The sequence below is a fragment of the Triturus cristatus genome, chromosome 1_2 (genome assembly GCF_964204655.1).
Source record: "Triturus cristatus chromosome 1_2, aTriCri1.1, whole genome shotgun sequence".
Lineage (NCBI taxonomy): Eukaryota > Metazoa > Chordata > Amphibia > Caudata > Salamandridae > Triturus > Triturus cristatus.
The window spans coordinates 117,479,368-117,500,445 of record NC_140580.1 but is presented as its reverse complement, the minus strand read 5'-3'; the positions used below and the strand labels follow the sequence as shown (position 1 = coordinate 117,500,445).

At 44.5% G+C, this 21,078-nt stretch overlaps 1 protein-coding gene across 1 annotated transcript in view; it reads left to right on the top strand.

The window, feature by feature from the left end:
- The window catches only part of LOC146866925 (lysine-specific demethylase 5B-like), a 717,572-nt gene that overhangs the window by 331,433 nt on the left and 365,061 nt on the right, over positions 1 to 21,078 (top strand). The window contains exon 6 of the mRNA XM_085618314.1: positions 9,873 to 10,011. Within this exon, the coding sequence (XP_085474440.1) occupies positions 9,873 to 10,011 (139 nt within the window). The remainder of the gene's footprint in view (positions 1 to 9,872; positions 10,012 to 21,078) is intronic.

Here is a 21,078-nt window from a genome sequence, read left to right as displayed (position 1 = left end):
AATCAAGCTGGCTGTTATTTTTATCCTGGAAAAAAGGCATATTTATCACAGTCCAAAACTTAGCACTATTTTTAATTACATCTATTGATAAAAGCTTGTTCCACGCTTCCTGCCTAATTTCATTTTTTCGCTTTCTTTGTGCTTTTTTCTAATTGTTCCTAAGGGTGGCAATTTCCGCTTTGTCGGGAAAATCAGCTTTCAAAGCTACCTTCAACTTCCATTGGGCTATTGAACAGTTATGGTCAAACCATTTTTCCCCGTCCCTGGGTTGCCCCTTAACTACTTTTTTAAGGTCACTATCGACCTGGGTACAGATTCTGCCATAGGCTACTAGGACCTCATCCCCTATGACACCATCTTTCAGACAAGTGGTCATGTGGTCCCCAACCTTTCCCAGCAAATTTTTCTTGAAGTCCATTGGCACCACGCAGCACCATTTCAGGCGTCGCGCTTGATCGGTGGGCCTTATGTCATGGATTCCAGCAGTCAGGTTGGGTTTCACTTTTTTCCTTAGATCATCTGTCAGAGTCACCTTTACTGGGTTATGATCTCCATAGGGGGACCAACTAACATTATACTGACTAACCCTACTTGCTAGGTTTGCGCTCACAAAAATATAATCAATAGTTGACCCAGAGCCTCTTCCTTTAAAGGTTGGGATATCTCCTGTAAATTTGGTGGGGTAGATCAGATCATTACCTACCACCAAATCTTCTAAATACAATCCCGACGGGGTGTGTTCAAAGTGAATATTATCTTGGTTTGCTGGACCTAAACTGTCCCAAACAAAACAGTTACCTTTACAACAATGAACATTAAAATCTCCAAGCATAATAACCGAATAATGATTCGTACTATTAACATTATACGATTCCAAAAAGTCGTAAAGACTGACCAAATGTTCATTAAAAAAAGGAGCTATAAAAGTTGACAATGAGCCAATTCCCAGTTAGTTTTGTTAAAATTTCCACTGCAAGGCAGTAAGGCGTGCCTGTCTCTACTTGTGAATAAACCCCCTCAAGTTTTAATGAGATGAGGGTTAAAAGACCACCCTTTGCCCTCCCCATGGGGGAAGCAACTGCTGCCGACCAAAAAGCAGCATACCCATCCCAAAAAAAGGTGTTCTCCGTGTCCCAGGTTTCATGTAACCCAATAATTTCACAGTCTGTCAAACAGTCCCTCCATTGTGCATCATTTGCTTTACTATTCAGCCCAGCAATGTTCCAGCTAAGGACCCTCGTACCTATACGTGGGGCCCTAACTGCCATTGTACCATCAGTAGGACCACCTTGGGCATCCCCCTCTGTGTTCATAACATTTGGGGTACCACCCCCACAAGGGCTCCCTGAGTCTCCAATTAACCCACATTCCTCCTCCACAATCAATGTGGAAACTTCTACAGCAGGTGTGGGCTGGTCCCGGCCATATTCAAGTCAATCATTTAAATCTAGATCACTTAGGGGTTGATAACGATTGAACGTGGCAACCCCGCGGCCGGTAACCCCTACAGTGCCAATTCCTCTGCCCTCACATAAGTCATTAATGGGCTGCTGAGTTAATGTCTATAAAAATATCCCAGTGGACGAAGTGTAATGCCCTGATCAGTATGTGGCAGCGAGGAAGCTCTTAGCAAAGCAATATTAACGAGAAGTGGGTTACTTAAATTTATAATTACACAATCCCCCCTAATGTTCTTGTGTGATTGTCCTATCCATGAGACTCTCCTGGTGGTTAGTATCTGTCGTGATAGACCAACCGGGAACCCACACTCTCTATTCAACCACGATACAGTTTTATTCTTTAGGGATTCATGGGGTTCTGGCTTATTAGACAGACTACCCTCTACTAAGGGTGGAACATTTGTCAACACTGCGACAAATGGGGCACATTCAGGAGGTAAATCGGGTTGTGCACTGACTGTGCGACTGGTCTTTACTACTGCCGGCCCGCTCTTACTCCCTATACATGTGACTGGTGGTGGAGTTTTACTCGCAGTTGCCAGGGATACAGCAACTGCTGATTCTACCAAACAGGGTCCTTCCTTAATGGGCTTTGGTGTCTCGTTGTTAACCCTAGGGCCCTTATCGGCGTTGCTATTGCTTACAATTATATCATTCCGGGGTCCCAGGAGGTTTCCTAATCTCACAGTTCCTGCAGACAACGTGTCAATTTTGGCCACAAGGGGTATAACTATCTTAGTGATTTTGGCCTCTAAAATTCCAATCAGGCAGTCTATTTGCTCTGAATCTATTTTAATAGTGGCATTATTAGCCGGGGCCTCATATAGGCTTTACCCACTAGTAGGTGGCGGGTCTGTTTTCTTTATTTGTGTTGCGGCCACCCCCCCGCCCCCCCCCCCGTTTATTTTGTGTCAGCTTGTGAGATCTCAACACTATCTGTGTTACCAGGGCCGGGGAACGGTCTGGTGGAGCATCATTGATGACATTTAGGTCGACCATATTTTCCTGATCCTGCACTAATTCAGGGGGCGGCAGAGCTAAATCTGCCGTATTTATCACATCGTATTGATCAGTACTACAGCTATCACCCTGAAAAGAAGAAGACAATGCAGTGGGCGAGCTAGACAATTAAATGGAACTGGTCCCCTGGCCCAATGATATACGTCTTTCACTGTTAATTTTAGTTACAACTTTCACCAGGTAATTATCTAGAGTTGCAGCTACAGGAAGTGTTTTACCTGTTGTGGATTTCAACATTTTCAATGGTAACACAGAGGCCCAAAAAAGACTAAATATAGTGTTTAGACAGAAAAATAATCATACAACAGTGGTAAGGGGTAATTCAGCTCCTTATCCTGTGATAGAGCCACACAAGCTCTATTAATTTAAACAATCTCAGTGTCCAAAGTATCAGGGGACGGCAGCGAAGACCTGGGGCCAAAAAGCGTGGCCCAGCCCAGCCTCCTTGGGCCTCAGAGGGCCCACCCTTTGCACGGGCTTAGCCCGGCGCCGCCCGCGCGCGTCACGCGACGCGGAGGGAGCCTCGGTCTTTTAAGCGCCTCCGGGCGCGAACACGGCAGGAAATTGGGCACAAAGTAACCTGGGAGCTGTAGTCTCCCCCTGTCACGGCCGCGATGGAGTGAAGCGGCGTCAGGGGAGACCCGCAGCGTCAGGGCCCCAGGAGCGGCGGAGTGACCAAATCAGCGTGTAGCAGGTCCGCAGGTAGGAAACAGACTCCAAACACAAGCCCCCCATCTATCACTCTTTAGAGTACCTGCCATAAAAGCCTTCATGGAAGGCCTCAAAAGAATAATTCCCCCCAGAGTGCAACCCTCACCTGTGTGGAACCTAAACATTGTTCTCACAAGACTAATGGGGCCTCCCTTTGAACCTCTACACAAATGTGAACTTCAATTCCTAACATGGAAAACGGATTTTCTTGTAGCCAACACTTCCCTCAGAAGGTCAGTGAAATACAAACACTCACCATTCAAGAACCTTTTCTGCAAATGCACCATAGCAAGGTTGTTCTCCGTACTAATCCGAAATTCCTCCCTGAAGTCATTTCTCCTTTTTACCTAAACCAATCTGTGGAACTACCCGTATTCTTCTCGCAGCCACAGACCGTTGCAGAATGAACTCTCCACACATTAGATGTTAAACAAGCCTTACTCTACTACATCGAGAGAACACAACCCTTTCGTAAGACCAAACAACTATTCGTGTCTTTCTCACCATGACACAAAGGCAACCCTATCTCCAAATCTGGGATAGCTAGGTGGATTGTCAAATGCATACAGATTTGCTACAACAAAGCAAAACAAACGCTATCTGTTTGCCCACTCTACACGTAACATAGGGGCATCCATGGCATTCTTAGGGAACATCCCCTTAGATGATATCTGCAAAGCAGCTACATGGTCAACACCGCACACTTTCACTAAACACTATTGTGTAGATGTGCAAACTAAGCAACAAGCTAGTGTGGACAGGCTGTACTCAAAACATTGTTTCAAACCACTGCAACAGATACTGGTGGTCGCCGCTAGGAGCGAATACTGCTGTATAATCTATGCATAGTGTGTAATCTGCAGCTCATATGCCTCGGAACGGCAAATGCTACTTACCAGTATGCATCTGTTCTTGGCATGTAGAGCTGCAGATCTACACACGCCCACCCGCCTCCCCGGCTACCTTTATCTGTTCCAGTTTATCTTATTTAGATACAGCACACATGGGCATCTTCCCTGCTTATTACTACACTCCATTTCCCTGCTGGCGAAAAACAATCTGAGGATGGAGCCGAAAGCCATGCGCAATACGATCCGAAGGAGGAGTCACATACCTCGTGATTTCCAAAGACTTTCCAAGAGGTAAAACAACTGCAAACATCCGGGCCCAACACCAGATGGCGATCTATGCACAGCGTGTAGATCTGCAGCTCTACATGCCAAGAACAGATGCGTACTGGTAAGTAGCATTTGATATATATATATATATATTTATTTTACCTACTGGCGGTTGCCAGTTGGTAGTTATAGTTAGGACCTATTTTCCATAGGAAATCCACAGCATTCTATTCTCAATAACTTTGGCGCCGATTGATGAATCTTCGCGAACTTTTCAAAATTTTTGGCCAGCTCCGATCCACTCCTATCCTGAAAGTCTCGGGATGATTCGTGTAGCCGAAGAAAAAAAGGGTGGGTCCCAAAACGTTTTTTTGCACATGCAATTTCCCATAGGACCTTTAGCCGCAGCTACAGCCCAAACTGCTGAACGGAATTACACGAAATTTGGCAAAGAGGTAGTCCTCAGTTGAGACTTGTGCCTTTTGCTTAAATGGTGTCAATCAGTTCAGTAGTTCCTGAGAAAATTACAGTTAAAAGTACATTTATATCTATGGCCGCGCTGGATCCGCGCACCCTGGGCGCACTTTCCCGATCACGCGCTGAATGCTAATTGGCTGTCAAGTGGTTGTCAACATTCGAAACCAGGAGCTGTTGGCAGCCATTTTGTGCCTCGGTAGAAGTGAGGCTGAAGAAGTCTGTGGAATAAGTGTGCAAAACGTATAAAGGGGGCAGGGTAGAAATAACCTGACCCTCTAGACCTGCTTAGGGGGTCCCAGAAGGACTCCCAGGGCCCCCCAATTTTTTTATTTAATTATTTTTTTTAAACCGAAAGTGCGCGCAGGGTGTGCGGATACTGCCATTAAAAAAAAAAAAGGGAGATGTTTTATATTTAGCCCCCGGGGGAGGCGCCAAATCCCTGGGCAAAATTATTAAATTTAAAGCCCCTCCCAGTATAATTTGTGGGGGGGCTCAATGGCCCCCGAAGCCCCGTGGACCACTACCCACTTTATGTATTGAGGGAGGGGGGCTGCGTGGCCCCCCTCCTGGAGCCCTCGAGGGCCCTGGGGACCGCCACCCCCCAGGGCAGGCTCCTGCCATGTCCTGGGGTGCCCACCCCCAGGACACTGTTGTTTGCTATGAGAGGGCGGGAGTCTCCCGCCCTCCCATAGCAAATTTGGTTTGGATTTTGAAAGAGGGAGCAAGGAAACCCATATTGCTTTTCCACACGGGGAGCTGCATGTCAGCAGCTCCCCATGTGGAAAAGCAATGCCGGCTCCCGAAGGACGCGGGGAGCCGGCTGGGACGGTGGGGGCGTTGGGGCTCCCCCACGGTCCCCAACGTTTTTTATAAGCACCGGGGGATGGGGTCCCCGGGGATAATAAAAATTAGTGATAGGGGCTATTGTTTTTTTTTACGGTAAAATTAGGAGTCCCCCGTCCAGCGCGGCCCCCTGATGTGCACGCGTTGGATGCACGACTACTAACCTGTAGGGTGCGCGACTCCAGCGGGTTTGGTGCACGATTTCTACGCGTTGTATGCAATATTCTAACGCGTTGGGTGCGCGACTCCAAAAAAAAAACGGAAAAAAACAATTAAATATATAATATAAGTATATTTAAAAGAATATAAAATAATAAAAATATAATTTATTTAAAAAAATATATATTTTAAAAAAATGTGTAGTGTAATTTAAAAAAATATATATAAAAATAGATTAAAAAAATGTAGTTAAAGAATATAAAATAATTAGAACAAGAAATACATTTTAAAAATATCGTTTAAAAAACCTTTGAAGTTCACTGAAAAAACCATAAGTTTCAGACATGTTATAGTTAGGAATTAGCATTTTGAAAACCTTAGAAATTCACTGAAAGAACCATCGGTTTCAGGGGTGTTATAGTTAGCTGGACATTTCACTCGTACAAAACCATAGAAATTCCCCCGTTATAGTTAGTTTAGCTAACTATAACTCGCGTCCCCGCAATGCACTGCTGATGACGTCACATATTACATCACTCATGACATGGTCAGTGACATCACTGATGACATCACTCATGACATCATCCCTGTGATAATTTGATGCATCTTCTCACACCCTAATATAAGCTTTGATACACCCACTCTAAATTACAGACTGCCATTCTCAAAACCATAGACACTCCAACACCAATAACTACATACCCACTTACTGATTCTTAGGTCTACACACCCATCCACTCACTCACCCGTACAGTCACTCATACTTATGGTCACTTAGTACAGGACTATCATATGCACTCATACACCTATATAGACACTCACACACCGCCACTCATCCATAGAGGTACTCACACACCTACTCTGTCATGCAAATAATTAATCACACTGTCATTTACTCACCTATACAGTTATACACACACCAGCTCAATTACTCATACAAATACTAGCACATTCTTACGCTCTTATACAATCAATGATCCAAGCACACACTCATCCATACAGCCACTCTCACAATCACACACTCTCACTTATAGCCATTTATGTACTCCAACACACATATATACTGCCTTTCACATATGTAGTTACTCACACATGTACCAGTGAAATATACATTAACTCACTAACACAACCATACATAACTCACCCACCCATATAGTCCATCACAGATGCACTCTTGAAACCATGCACCCAGTGAATCACCCACTCACACCTCTATGCACATTCACACACCCCACCCACACTCAGGCACCCATACAGATACTCAGACAACCAATCTATAACCCATATAGACACTCATGTAGCTATTTGCAAACCTATGCAGCCGTTTACACACCAACAGACAGACGGATACAGACATTCACACAGTTTAGTCACTAACCCATGCATTCAGTAAGATACGTTTAATCACTCACTTATAGAGTCAGTCACGCACCAACAAAATTATCCATTCACACACTTATACTCCCACTCATTCTTTAATATGCCTTTCCCTATATATAATAAACATATTTAAACTTTACAGAAACACACAGACACTGGATGATGTCATCAGTGATGTCATTTGAGATGTCATCAGTGATGTCACTGACCATGTCATGAGTGATGTAATATGTGACGTTATCGGCAGTGCATTGCGGGGCGTGACTTATAGTTAGCTGAACTAACTATAAAGGGGGAATTTCTATGGTTTTGTACGAGTGAAATGTCCAGCTAACTATAACACCCCTGAAACCTATGTTTTTTCAGTGAATTTCTAAGGTTTTTTAAATATTAATTCCTAACTATAACATGTCTGAAACCTATGTTTTTTTCAGTGAATATATATATATATATATATGTGTGTTCAAGTATATATGGGTATATAGTGCAAGTATGGTTGTGCTGAACTTCTTCCATAGAGCGTAAATATCTGCTTTTGTAACTACTCCTTTCTTGGTGCTCTAATTCGACCTTCACTTGGTAGTTGCTTATGCACTTATTTTTCCTTTCCCCTCTGGGCTTCTACATTGCATAGTCCCGAGAGTTACCTTCCCTCTAGGAGGGTTTTTTTCTGACTGAGAGTGGTCTTTACCAAACGTTGTTGTTCATACAATGCATTTTTTTCAGCAATGATGAAACACTGAAAAGAGAATCTCTGAGCACACATATGTATATACATATGTGATGTGATCCGAGATTCTCTTTTCGGTGTTTCACAGGGTAGGATTAGTCCACACACTAGTTTCCACCACAAGGGGAGCTCTAATCCAGTGGTATGGGCTGTTGTCCTTGGTCCTTGAGCCTTGTCCAGTCTTGGGTTGAATACCTTCGTCAGGGCTACATAGTATAATTGTTTCTATAAAGGGTTTTCTCTAACACTCTCTTATCGCCCCCACTACTGTGAGCAGTGTTTTCCACATGCTTCTCACAGTTTTACAGACTTTAGCTCCCAACGGGCTTCCTACAGTCCTTCTGGTGGAGCATTTTCCTTGCTTCACCTATAATTCTTAAGACAGCCTGGTCACTTTATCTCATTATGGACCGGCTAGTCCTATTCAGGGATCTTTAGTGAGTTTAGTTCCCAGAACCTCCTCCAGGGATGGTGTTGCTTGGATATCTAATTCTAAGATAAAGAATCTGTGGCTAGATGTCTCTTATCAGATGAATAAGTTACTTACCTTCTGTAACGCCCTATTTGGTAGAGACAGGATCTAGCCGCAGATTCCTTAACGACCCACCCATCCTCCCCGCTCTGCAAACTGCTGGTCATGTTACCTACAAGATCCCTTTCTTCGCATTCTGATGCCTTGCTTTAGGACATTTGACACAAAGAGGTCTCTTTATTGGCACACTGTTAACATATATATATATAGGAAAACAATGAGAGAGCAAGGGAAATGCGGGGTGAGTCCGGATCCCCAATGTAATGATAGACTAAACAATGTGGACCAACCCACTATGTCGGTATGGTACAATCACTATTCTTGTAAGTACATGGACCCATTAGGTGTGTTTAAAAGACCCCTCACACACCAACCTGGTTGGTGTCATGCTAGTGTGTGGCAAAGGTGGAAGGCGCCACGTGAAAAAGTGAAGTACCTACACACGCGCTAAGGTGAGCTGTGGTCTCCCGTCGTCTTGGCTGGACCAGCCAAGACGACGGGAGACCACATCAGGTTTAAAGACGGGCTACTCACCGAGACCAAATTGGCACACCGGATGAGTCCTCTCCCGACCCTCGATCAACTGCCCTAACCTTAATATAGTGTTTTTTACAAGTGTCTGTAAGTACGCCAACACTTAGACCACACACCTTAGTGCATGTGTTGGTACTTCACTTCTTTTTCACGTGGCGCCTTCCACCTTTGCCACTCACTAGCCTCACTAACCGGTCCTGAAGAAAGTCCCTCCCACACACCTTTTTGCGGGCTGAAACATAGTCAACTAAGGATAATAATCTCCTAGTAGTTGCACCACACATTTTTAACTATATCCTGAGCCACCATTAATAAACTTTACAGGCAAGGATCCTCAGAGATATTTTTAATAAAAACTCACGACACATCACACATTTACACCACACTAGCTCTGCTGTAATCAGGCATCGTAGCACAACCGGAGGGCATTCGGCCACCCGGTTGGGATACCAATGAAGAAGCATGACACCATCCAGGTTGGTGTTTGAGGGGTCCATGTACTTACCACAATAGTGATTGTACCATACCGACATAGTGGGTTCGTCCACATTGTTTAGTCTATCATTACACTGTTAACATAAGTAATTTCTATAGGTGGCTCTGCGTTGTTGGCTCGAAAAGTAGTTACAGAAGAAACTGACGTCAGCGCATCAGGAGAGGGCTTAAGTGGACTCCATTTACGTCACATCCGGAGGATGATGTCGCTACAGAGTCGACACCCTCTACTGACATGCAGAGGTACTGCTGCAAAAATATCCGGATCTAGTCGGGCACCTGGGGAGAATTCTAAGATAAGGAATCTGTGACTAGATCCCATCTCTACCAGATGAGGCGTTACCGAAGGTAAGTAACTTATTCATTAAGCCACGATGACTAGAAAATCAATCCTTGCTTATTTTTTCCCACAGGCCACACAGTTCAATTAGCGTTCTTGCGGCAGCATTGGCGGAAGTCGAGAATGTTCCTGCATATCTTCCAAATGGCTTGGCTTTGAAAGATGCTTTACAGAAAGCCAAAGAATGGATACAGGAAGTGGATACCATGCAGGTGGGATAAAGTTGTTTGTCTACAGTTCCTATTGTTTCTCGTAACATTTTTCCTTTCATTGTCTCACATGCAAGACAACAGTTTGTCGCCACTGAAAAAACAGTGTTTCTCACAGAAATTCTAAATGCCAAAAGAATTACCACTGGAACTTCATTGCTTCAACCCTAATAAAGTCATTGGTGCTGTGCTAAACATTTGGTCCTTAAATTAAGTGGTGACCTGTGGTCCTTTAACCAGTGTCCAGTCAGAACACTTTTTAAAGAACAGAGTGGCAATTTATTTCAATGCAGGTCTGAACCCATTCAGAGGTACCTAAGCTCCACAAGATGGCCACTTCAGCCACCCTGCATAATGAGCTGAGCCTTTCTCCTTCAAGAAAGAAGGAAGATTTTACTTAACCCTGTAAGCATCGGTTTGTAGCGTGTTGTGCTGTAGATTCCCAGGCTCAGAACACTTCTGCACCTCCATCGTACCCAAACTCTGCCGCACCATCAACTGCTCCATCGAGTCCACCACCTTCCCTGAAGCCTGGAAATATGCAGAGGTCAACCCACTGCTGAAGAAACCCTCTGCTGACCTTGACGAATCTCAATAACTACAGACCCATCTCTCTGCTCCCCTTCCCAGCCAGAGTCATTGAGAAAGTCATCAACGCCTAACTTTGAGTTCATTGAAATGAACCACAACCTGGACCTCTCCCAATCGGGCTTCAGAAGCAATCACAGCATCGAGACCACTCTCCTCGCCGCTACAGACATCTGCACCCTCCTCGACTGAGGCAAGGCTGCTGCCCTCATCCTCCTGGATCTCTCCGCCGCCTTCGACACATCTCCCACCGCACCCTCTGCGCAAGACTCCACAATGCCGGTATCCGCAGCAAAACCCTAGAATGAATCTGCTTTTCCTCACCAGCCAAACAGTCAGACTCCCATCGTTAAACTCATAACCCACAGAGATCAGCTGCGGAGTGCCTTAGTAATCCTCCCTGAGCCCCACCCTCTTCAACATCTACATGCCCCCGCTTGCAGCCATTGTCAGAAGCCACGGACTCAGCATTGTCTCCTATGCCGAGGACACCCAGCTGATTCTCTCCCTCCCAAACGAACCTACAGCTGCCAAAAGCAACTTACACAACGGAATGAAGGCAGTCACCACTTGGATGATGGACAGCTTTCTCAAGCTCAACTCAGACAAGACCAGAGTCCTCAACTTGGGCTCCACCCCCTTCACCTGGGACAACTCCTGGTGGCCCACAGCACACTGAACCCCCCTCACACCCACCCACATACGAAACCTCTGCATCACCCTGGACTCCTCGCTCCATGCAGTGTCATCCACCTGCTTCCACACTCTCCGCCTGCTTCGTAAGATCTTCAAATGGATCCCCACCGAGTCCAGGAAACGGTCACCCATGCGCTCGTCAAAAGAAGACTCTACTACCGCAACGCACTCTACGCCGGCATCACCCAGAAACACCTAAAGAAACTGCAGAACATCCAGAACGCCTGTGCCAGACTCATCCTGAACATCCCACGCCACAGTCACATCACTGGCCACCTGAGACCTTCACTGGCTTCATATTAACAAAAGAATTACTTTCAAGCTCCTCACGCACGCCTACAAAGCCCTCCACAACGCTGGACCTGCATACCTCAACCACCACCACTCCTTTTACACTCCCACCAGACATCTTCGCTCTACCCAACTAGCCCTGGCCACCATCCCACAGATCCCCAAGACCACAGCTGGAGGAAGTTCCTTCTACCTTGCTGCGAAGATCAGGAACTCCTTGCCTCTGCACCTCAGGCAATCGCCATCGCAATTCAAGAAGGCCCACAAGACCTGGCTGTTCGACTGAACAGCAGGACCCCCATCCTCACTGCCCCCCTCACCCTCCCCAACCACCCCACCCCCCCAACCACCCAGCACCTTGAGACACTAGCAGGTAAATAGTCGCGCTTTACAAGAAACTTGATTGATTGCCATCTAGAGTTGGGCTCCGATGTTTACGTGTTATTTTTCTTTGAAGAAAATCTTACTTGGCAATGAGCATTGTTAATTTAGTAATTTATTGGTCACTTCACTCTGAGGGTTGAATGGACGTTTAACCAAGGCATCCTACAATGGAAGTCTTGAATGTGCTTGGTGAGGGGTCCCTTAGGTTAGCACAATTTGAGCTGAAGACCTTAGGGGCCCTCTTTAGTACCTCAGGCCCTAGGTACCAGAATACCATTTACTAGGGACTTACAGAGGGTGCTATAGATTTTGCCAATTGGGGGTACAATTGTATTGTTTTGGGAAAGGGCTCTGGCACTGGGTACCTGGTTCGCAGAACCCAGTGCACTTTGTCGATCACATCATGTACCAGGCACAAAGTGGGTGTGACCATGCCATTCCTACATTCAGGCACACAGTGAGGGTGCTGTTGTGCTTTCACTTATGGTTTGCACCATGACACGCAGGCTGCATGCAGTTTGTATGTACGTTCCTTAGGGTGGCATAATATATGCTGCTGCCATGAGGGACCTTCTTTAGTACCCATGTCCTGAGGTACCAGGGGTACTACTTACACAGGACATATAGAAGTGCTGAAGTGTGTGCCAATTGTATTACAATTAGGCCATTTTACCTAGTGTTTAGGAAAAGAGCACTGGTCCAATATTCTACCCTGCAAAAACACTCTCTCCCCAGAACATCAGACACTTCTCCGGGAGGAGGATCAGGTGCTCCTCCTCAAAGGGGCCATAGAACCTCATCAACAGGGCACGGGAGTATACTCTCTACTTCCGGATCCCCAAAAAGGATGGCTCCCTCAGGCCCCTAAACTAATACATCTTGTCAGAACACTTTCTCATTGTCACAATTCAGGATGTCATCCTGCTTCTGCAGCAAGGTAACTTCATGGCCCTCTTGACCCGAAGAACGCCTATTTTCACATACCAATGCAACTAGCCCATCGCGGATTTCTCAGGTTTGTGATCAGCAGAAGGCATTACTAGTTCAAGGTGCTAACTTTCGGGGTGACCACTGCACCTCGGGTGTTTACCAAATGCATTGCGGTGGTGGCTGCTCACCTGTGCAGGCAGGGGTTGAACGACTTTGTCCTACCTGGACAACTGGCTGATCAAAAGGTCCACCTGCCAACAATGCTGCGAGAGCACACAGGTCATGATAAACCTCCTAGACTAGCTGGGGTTCACCATCAACGCCATGAAATCTCACCTCCAAACCCTCCAGATCCAACACTACCTAGGAGCAATACTCCGCTCAGAAGTTGGCTAGACGTAGCCAAACCAAACCCAGGTACAGTCCTTCCAGGCACTGATTCCTCAATTCCAACCAGATGAGTCGGGACAGTCATGTCCCTTCTAGGCATGATGACCTCCTTCATTGCCAAAGTTACGCACGTCAGATTGCTTATTATTCCATTACAGGAATGCCTAGCCTAGCAATGCTCTTAAGCGAAGGGTCATTGGGATGATCTAGTGTTGATCGGCCACCACACTTATCATTCTTTGCAGTGGTGAATCACCAACAACCTGTTGCAGGGGTGCCCTTTTCTCGACGCAGTTCGGCAGGTGACCATCACAACGGACAGGGTGTGGTGCGCACTTGCAGTACATGACTGTCCAGGCCAATGGGAACCCACCCAGACACCAGGGCCTCCACATCAGTTTCCTGGAGTGGTTTACCGTTCATCTGGCATAGAAGGCTTTCCTACCTAATCTGAACCGTAAAGTTGTTCTCACCTTGATAGACATGATGGCCATTAACTACCTTAATAAACGGCACTCTGTCACCCCAGCTCTGTAAGCCGAGAGCCTTTAGTGGTGGACTCTCCGCTGCAAGATTCACCTCCTGGTGGAGTATCTCCCAGGAATAGATAATTACTTCGCTGCCCTCAGCAGAATGCTGAAACAAGTCCACGAGTGGGAGCTCCACTCTAGAGTTCTCCTCCCTTAATTCCAGCAGTGGTGGTACCCTCATGTAGACCTCTTCATTGCTGTCAAATGCCCAAACTTTGCCTCCAGGTTCCCACAGTCCATGAGCAAAGCACTATGGATGAATTGGCCAGGTATATTTGCCTATGCTTTTCTGCCTCTTCCCCTACTTCTGTTTGTGGTTCAGAGGCTACTGTCGACATCCCTTGGCCTCATCCCGGTGGCCCCCACTTGGGCCCTCCAGCCCTTGTTCACCACCCTACTGGAACTTAATATTCTCTCGTAAGAGGCTCCACAAAGGCAAGACCTTCTCACGCAGACCCATGTGGAAATCAGGCACCAAGGTTGCTCAGTCTTGTGATCTGGCTCCTGAGGTCTTGGAGTTTGGATGCCTTAACCTTCCACCTGAATGCATGAGCTTCCTTAAAGAAGCACACTGGCCTACCACGTGCGCCAGTTACGCTCTCAAATTGAATCAGTTTGTCCATTGCCACTCTAAGCAAATCGATCCTTTGACCCCTTAGGGGCCAGTACATCGTCTGCTACCTACTCCACTTGCAGGTGTGTGGTCTGGCCTTCACTTCCATTCGCTTTCACCTGGCTGCAGTAGCTGCCTATCTTCAGAACACACAACACATCTCCCTCCTCCATATACCAGTCACCAGGGCTTTCATGGAGGGCCTCACGAGTATTCCCTCCTTGGGTCTCCCCGGGCCCTACGTGGAACCTCAACATTGTCCTCACAAGACTGAGTACCCCCCTTTGAGCAGCTCCACCCCTGCCCCGTTCAATTCCTTTCTTAGAAGGTGCCATTTCTCGTTGCCATTACTTCACGAAAGCGTGTGAGTTCCAGCCATTAACCCTAAAGAAACCTGTATTTGAGTGACACAGGAACAGGGTTGTCCTCTGCACCAATCCTAATGTCCTCCCAAAGGTTGTCCCCCTGTTTCACCTAAATCAGTCCAGTGAACTTCTTTTGTTCTTCCCACAACCTGACTCTGTTGCAGGACGGGCTCTCCACACCTTAGATCAGAGGTCTTCAAACTTTTGTAGGTTGAGCCCCCCCAGCTGTATTGTTTTAGATGTCGGGGGGGCCCCCCCACCACCTGACAAATTTCTGGAATCTGGTACACTAAATAATCAACCGCCACCCGCATATCCCAGGCATATTCGGCAAATAATGTTCAACACAATAAGTGTGTTTAGTAAACTGCAGGTTTGTGAGTGGGTGTGGTTAAATGGCAGAGGCTTATTACTCAGCTCAAAACACAGTTTTCCAAGATAAAATGTGCACAAATTATTTTTACTAGGATGCTTTGTTTTACACATGACATATAAGGATAATAACACCACCAACATTAATGTGATGAGTGTGCCTGTTTTTCGCCACATACAGAAATTCTAAAAGTGTTTGCATCTAATATTCATAGATAGTGATGTGTGTTTTCACTGTTGTAACACCGCAGCAGCCCACTAATTTGACAGCGCATAATATCTGTGACATCCTCCAATTTCTCATGTGTGAGGACCCGTTCTGATCTAACATAAACTTTTTTATGGTTGTTGCATCAAACAAACACATTTCTCTGCAAATAGTAATAGACTCTCTCACATCAATCACATTAAAAAGAAATGAAAAAAACTGTATTTACAAGAATCTGTTTAGGAATTATTCCAGGCCATCAGGGCAAAAACAGAGCTGTCACTATCAAGGGGCCCCCTGAAAGGCTGGATTGCAGTGCATGTAAATGTGTACTTTTGTAATTTAGGACGAAAACCTTGATGGGGCGCAAGATGCCCATACTTTGTAAGGGGTGGTGCAACTAGACCTGAAATTTGGTGGCGGGGCTAACACACCCAGCCATGGCTGGCCCTAGGACTGGTCGCACACAGTGCAACCGTTTTTTTTGGTGCCCCCTCCCCCATTTCCTCCTTCTCCATAAATTCCCTCACTACCACTCACCAACAATGCACCTCATCTCTCTATAGCTACCTTTCTGACAAACGTTGCATTTTTTTTATAACGCATCTCATAGTTTGCTCACACTCAGTTCTTCTTTGTAGCAGGCACATTAACCATCTGCGCTGTATGAGTTGCAGGAGGGCCCATGTGAGTGCACGGTAAGGGATGCGACAGTGTGAGAGTACTTGCAAACGCAACGCCTCCCAGAAGCCAGCACCCGGTGCGGTGGCACGGGTCGCACCACCCTAAAGCCAGGCCCTGGCTGCAGCAGCCCGGGCTGAGACACAATGGGGTGGGGGGCTAAAGCCCTTTTATCCCTATGGGCGTTGCACGCCTGATGGTATCCTACTGCTCCAAGAGACAGCACAGGTCGAAGGGTGGGGGTCACTGAGACAGAAACGCAGACAACATCACACATGTAGAACATCACCTTCTAATGTGCAATGAACTGTGGGAATGGCACGTAAACCTATATTTAGGGCACATTTTACAACAAGAGTCCATGGGTGTTGCTGCCCCTCTGTCCTATACGGAAGGAAGATGTGCAGTAACTGAAAGCAAGACATAAACCAACTGTGTCACTTTTACGCTCCTCCCCTTTTCTCCCAGTATTTCTCAGGTGCAGGTCTTCGATGCTGGTAATTACACCTGCATTGCCTCCTGCCAGGCGTCTGTAGCCGAGAGGACATTCATCCTTCTGGTCCAGAGTAGGTGCCCGTCGCACTTTATTGGATGACATACTTAAGTATGAAAGTCGTACGGGTAGAATAAATAGAGAAGGTTATAGAAACCTCAGCCAGAAGCAGTGGAAAGGAAAGGGATCTCTGTGATTGTCTAATTATTCCTGTAGAGAAGGCAATTGATTTAACGTTATGATAAATTTTGAAACCCCTGGGTTTCGGGTGGCGCAGGTGTAGCACAGTAGATGCCTCCGCAGATGTTATCTCCCTATTTACGTATTGTATTTCAGTGATGGTATCTTGTCACATTTTGGCACTTCAAAGCAAATCAAGATAATGCTACAATACCAAAAAATGCAAACTGAGATGGAACTAGGGAAATATAGACATTCATAGCAGGCAAACCGTGCATGGCGTGTCGAAGGTGGAAGCAGAGGACATGCATTACAGTATAATCAGTGGAACTCCAGGGTGTGGTTTATGTAAAGTGCCCTGCTGGAATTTAAGTGGTTAAAATCTAAGGTCCAAGCTCTCTTAGCGCAGAATTCGACATTCTAAATTGGGCACAAACACTGTTTTCTGCAGATTCTGAAGTTACTGCAGCCCTGGAATGAGGCTATATGCAGGGGCATTGATACCACAGGAGATGTTTGTGTAATTTTAAGAGAAATGTTCTCTCCGTTCTGGGAAGAGCTAAGAGCTAACCGTCCCAGGACAGGGTTAATTCCTAGAGCTGAAATGTTGGTTGCTTTCGGTTTCATAACAGAGGAGACTCTTTGAATTCTACTGCAGCTGAAGCACTTCAGCTCTAGGAATTAACACCTTCTTGGGAGGATTAGCTTTTCAAAATAGACAAAAGCATGGGCACCTCGTGCCCCACCGATTTCCCCTCCCTCCCCCCTACAGCCCTCTGTTACCGCCGAAGCCCCGGACTGATTATCTGCTGCTCTGGAGGGACAGTGGAAAACAAAGGTGAGTTTAGGGTGGAGTCCGCGCCCCCCCTGAGAGGGTGTCGCGCACCCTAGGGGGGCGCGCCCCACAGATTGAAGAACTCTGCCTTAGATGTAAAGTGAGCCCTTGTGTACTATGTCGATAGAACAAAATCTTTCAGGAAGATGCATCAACTCTTTGTTGCATTCTCTAAGTCACATAAATGAAAGGCCCTGTCCAAATCAGGCATAGCGAGAGGGATAGTCAAATAGATCCAAACATGCCACGTGAAAGCCAAAAGGGTTTTCCTAATCCTCCTAGAGCCCACTCTACAAGGAAAAATGGGGCCTCTATGGCCTTACTAGGCAATATTCCTATAGCTGGCTTCTGTAAAGCAGCTACATGGTCCACACTACACACCTTCCCGAAACACTACTGTGTGGATGTGATTGCCCCCCCCCTCCCTCCCCACAAGCTAACATTGGTCAGGCAGTACTCCATGTACTGTTTCAGTCCTCTGCAACTCCCACTGGCTAGCCACTGCTTTCTAGGAGGGACTGCTTTACAGTCTATGCACAACATGTTTATCTACAGCCACACATGCCTTGAACGGAAAATGTCACCATGTAGGTATCTGTTCATGGCATGTAGTGTAGAGTACTGCAAAACCGGGTAAGAAAAGGGTCTAAGGGACGTTTTAAAGACCTGCGCGGATTAATCCCCACTCTATAAAGGACAAAACACTAAATCCTTGGGTCTCATTAAGAGCACAGACAGTGCACTAAGCACAACCTTTCACTTCACACACTGCATAACGCATTTTCACTCACATTGTTTTCATGCTCCATTGATCTTAGGAGATGTACAAGACAGAAGTAGCTCAGCACACAACTTAAATACAAATATTATAGACAAAATTATTTGTCAAAATCAATAAACAAACAGATATGTGTTGTATCCCCAAAGATTCACGATAAACTTCGTAGTCTTGATGATGAATTTTTCTTTATTTGGTAGTTCAGATTTTTCGATTTAAAAATACAGCATACAGTTCATAGCCAATTCATATCCGACGCGTTTCGTCCCTACGGGACTTCTTCAAGGCTATAAAGATACATATATAGGACATACATTATTATATACAGTTAAAATTACATAAAAAAGAAGAAAAGATGCCGTTATCACTTCAAGATATAAAGTATTATCTTAATACATTTCTTATGTCCAGTATGACCCGTGAATCTATGCGGACTTGGGGATACATTCAAGAACAGGAACGAGAATATAAAAAACACATCTTTTGGAGGAAATTTTTGAAGCAATTTTTTGAAGCAATTTTTTGGAGGTTCTAACAGGATAACCCTGATTTTTTTAACACAATAGACAAAGTGTATTTATGTCCATTATTAACCTACTAACTCTTATGTATGTATATTTCAATTTTGTTCAAATTAATCAATCAGTGTTGTAAACAGATTATATACAGAAGTTCTATAGGCAAAGTGTGCCACAATTAACACTGTACAATAATATCCAACAAAAGAAAAAGTCAATTATTTTCTAATTTTGTACATACCTCGCGAACAATACTTAAAAAATCCACACGAGTTAAAGTTTTCCCATTTTTTCTTTTCTGTGATTATGTGGTCAAATGTCTAAAATCTATAATAAGGGACAAAGATTTACGTCAATTTATTTTTGAACAATATATAATGTACAGAGTTATCTTATCTCGTCTAAAGAAACAGATAATGGTTGTGCTTATATCAAGGTCCAAGCAGCTAAATCATATTTTAACTATATCATTTGGACTAATAAGCCTGATAAATTTGGTAGACCTGTAATTTAATCAATAAACACCATTTGCTCAGAACGTTAGCTTTAGACATATGTGGTACATGAAACATACCTCAATATTGACAAAACCTCAGTATTTGTATGATGTGAAGGTAGAGAATACAAGGTACGATGGCCTTGATCCTACAGAAGAAAGGAGTCCGTATTAGAAATAGTTACGATTTTTAAAAAGTTTTTTTGTTGTTATATTTAGTATTTTGGTCTTTTAATATTGCTACTCTATACGGTAATAAAGTTATTCTAAACGATATGACATATCGGGTTTGTCAATATGAAAAGGATTGGTTGAGGCTTACAATTCAAAAAGTCATGTTCAAATTGAAAACAACAATACAGGGCAAAAAGCCATATTCAAATTAGAAGAAGGCAATATGCAGACGCATTCGTCTGTTTGGTCATGGAAATTCCTATTGTCCAATTAATATTGTTCCATTGCAACTTAAGATATATGCGTCAATTTACATCGTTCATATTTCAAATTAATTAAATATGAAACGGAATTTTTTTCTCTCAAGCAATGTACTCTAATATCCGAACTTTTTTAGAGTAATTAACTAATTCAAGTGTATTTATGTTTTTGACAATCAAATTTGTGTACATGACGGACATTAGTACGTTATCCTACTCTGTATACACAAAATAAATACAGCGCTGTTAATAAAAGCACGTGGAAAAAGCAAATATGGCCATCGCAAGGCTTAACATGTCCAATGTATACCCTACTGGTGCACTCAAATTTGTCCGCTTGAGTAAAAAAAACCCCACTGTTAGTGGCGACACTCCTTATCTAACCTAATATCAAGAGGTATGACTAATCAAACCTCAATGGTCTTAGTGGAATTTCAAATAGCCTTTAGGAATCCTGACCCGCGATCGTACATAAATGTCAGCGCCGTGTGTACAAGTTAACTATGCACCATCCAATGGCTATATAATCACAGGGAACAGCAGTACCATAATTGCAAATTTGTGAAAAGGAGAAAAAGAAAACGAAAAAACCCCTCAACAAATATAGGAGATAGAAAGTAAGCAAATAAAAGTTTAAAGTTCAGGGTTTTGAACGGTCCGTGCTCCGTGTATGCAGAAAGGTCGAGAATAACCGAAAGCTCTGGGCCTCTATATATATGCATAATTCACTGTCTACACCTGTGAGGTGTGAACCAAATTACGGAGCCAAAGCGGAAACCATCTAATTTCATGGAACACCTACGCGAACTTATCCGCCATCTTGGAACAGTCAGAGATCCTGTCGATATATATATAATGATTTTAAGGAATATCTTGAATACATTGATATGTATTTGAAATAAAGGAGTGATTTGTATTTATATTCAGCAAATAGCACAAACTCCATATGGAGCTTAAGCGATTGACCAATTCAGCATTTATTAAACGCTGTCACGGAAAAGGTGTCCGCCATTTTGTAGTGGTAATGTGTAGTCAAAAATCGAGAAAAAAGAAAAGATAAAACTGTATCCAACCTAAAATATGTATTGAGAGTAAGGTCTGAGCATTCGATAATTGGTTTATGTTCCGAAAATAACGGAACCCGGTATAAAGCGTAAGCATTAGACATTTCGAAATTTATTGAGCGTAGTAACAGAAACATGTCAGCCATTTTGTAAGGGTTATTTATAAACAAAAAACGAAAAAATGAAGAAAAACAATTACAGGTCTGAATAATAAATTGAAGATG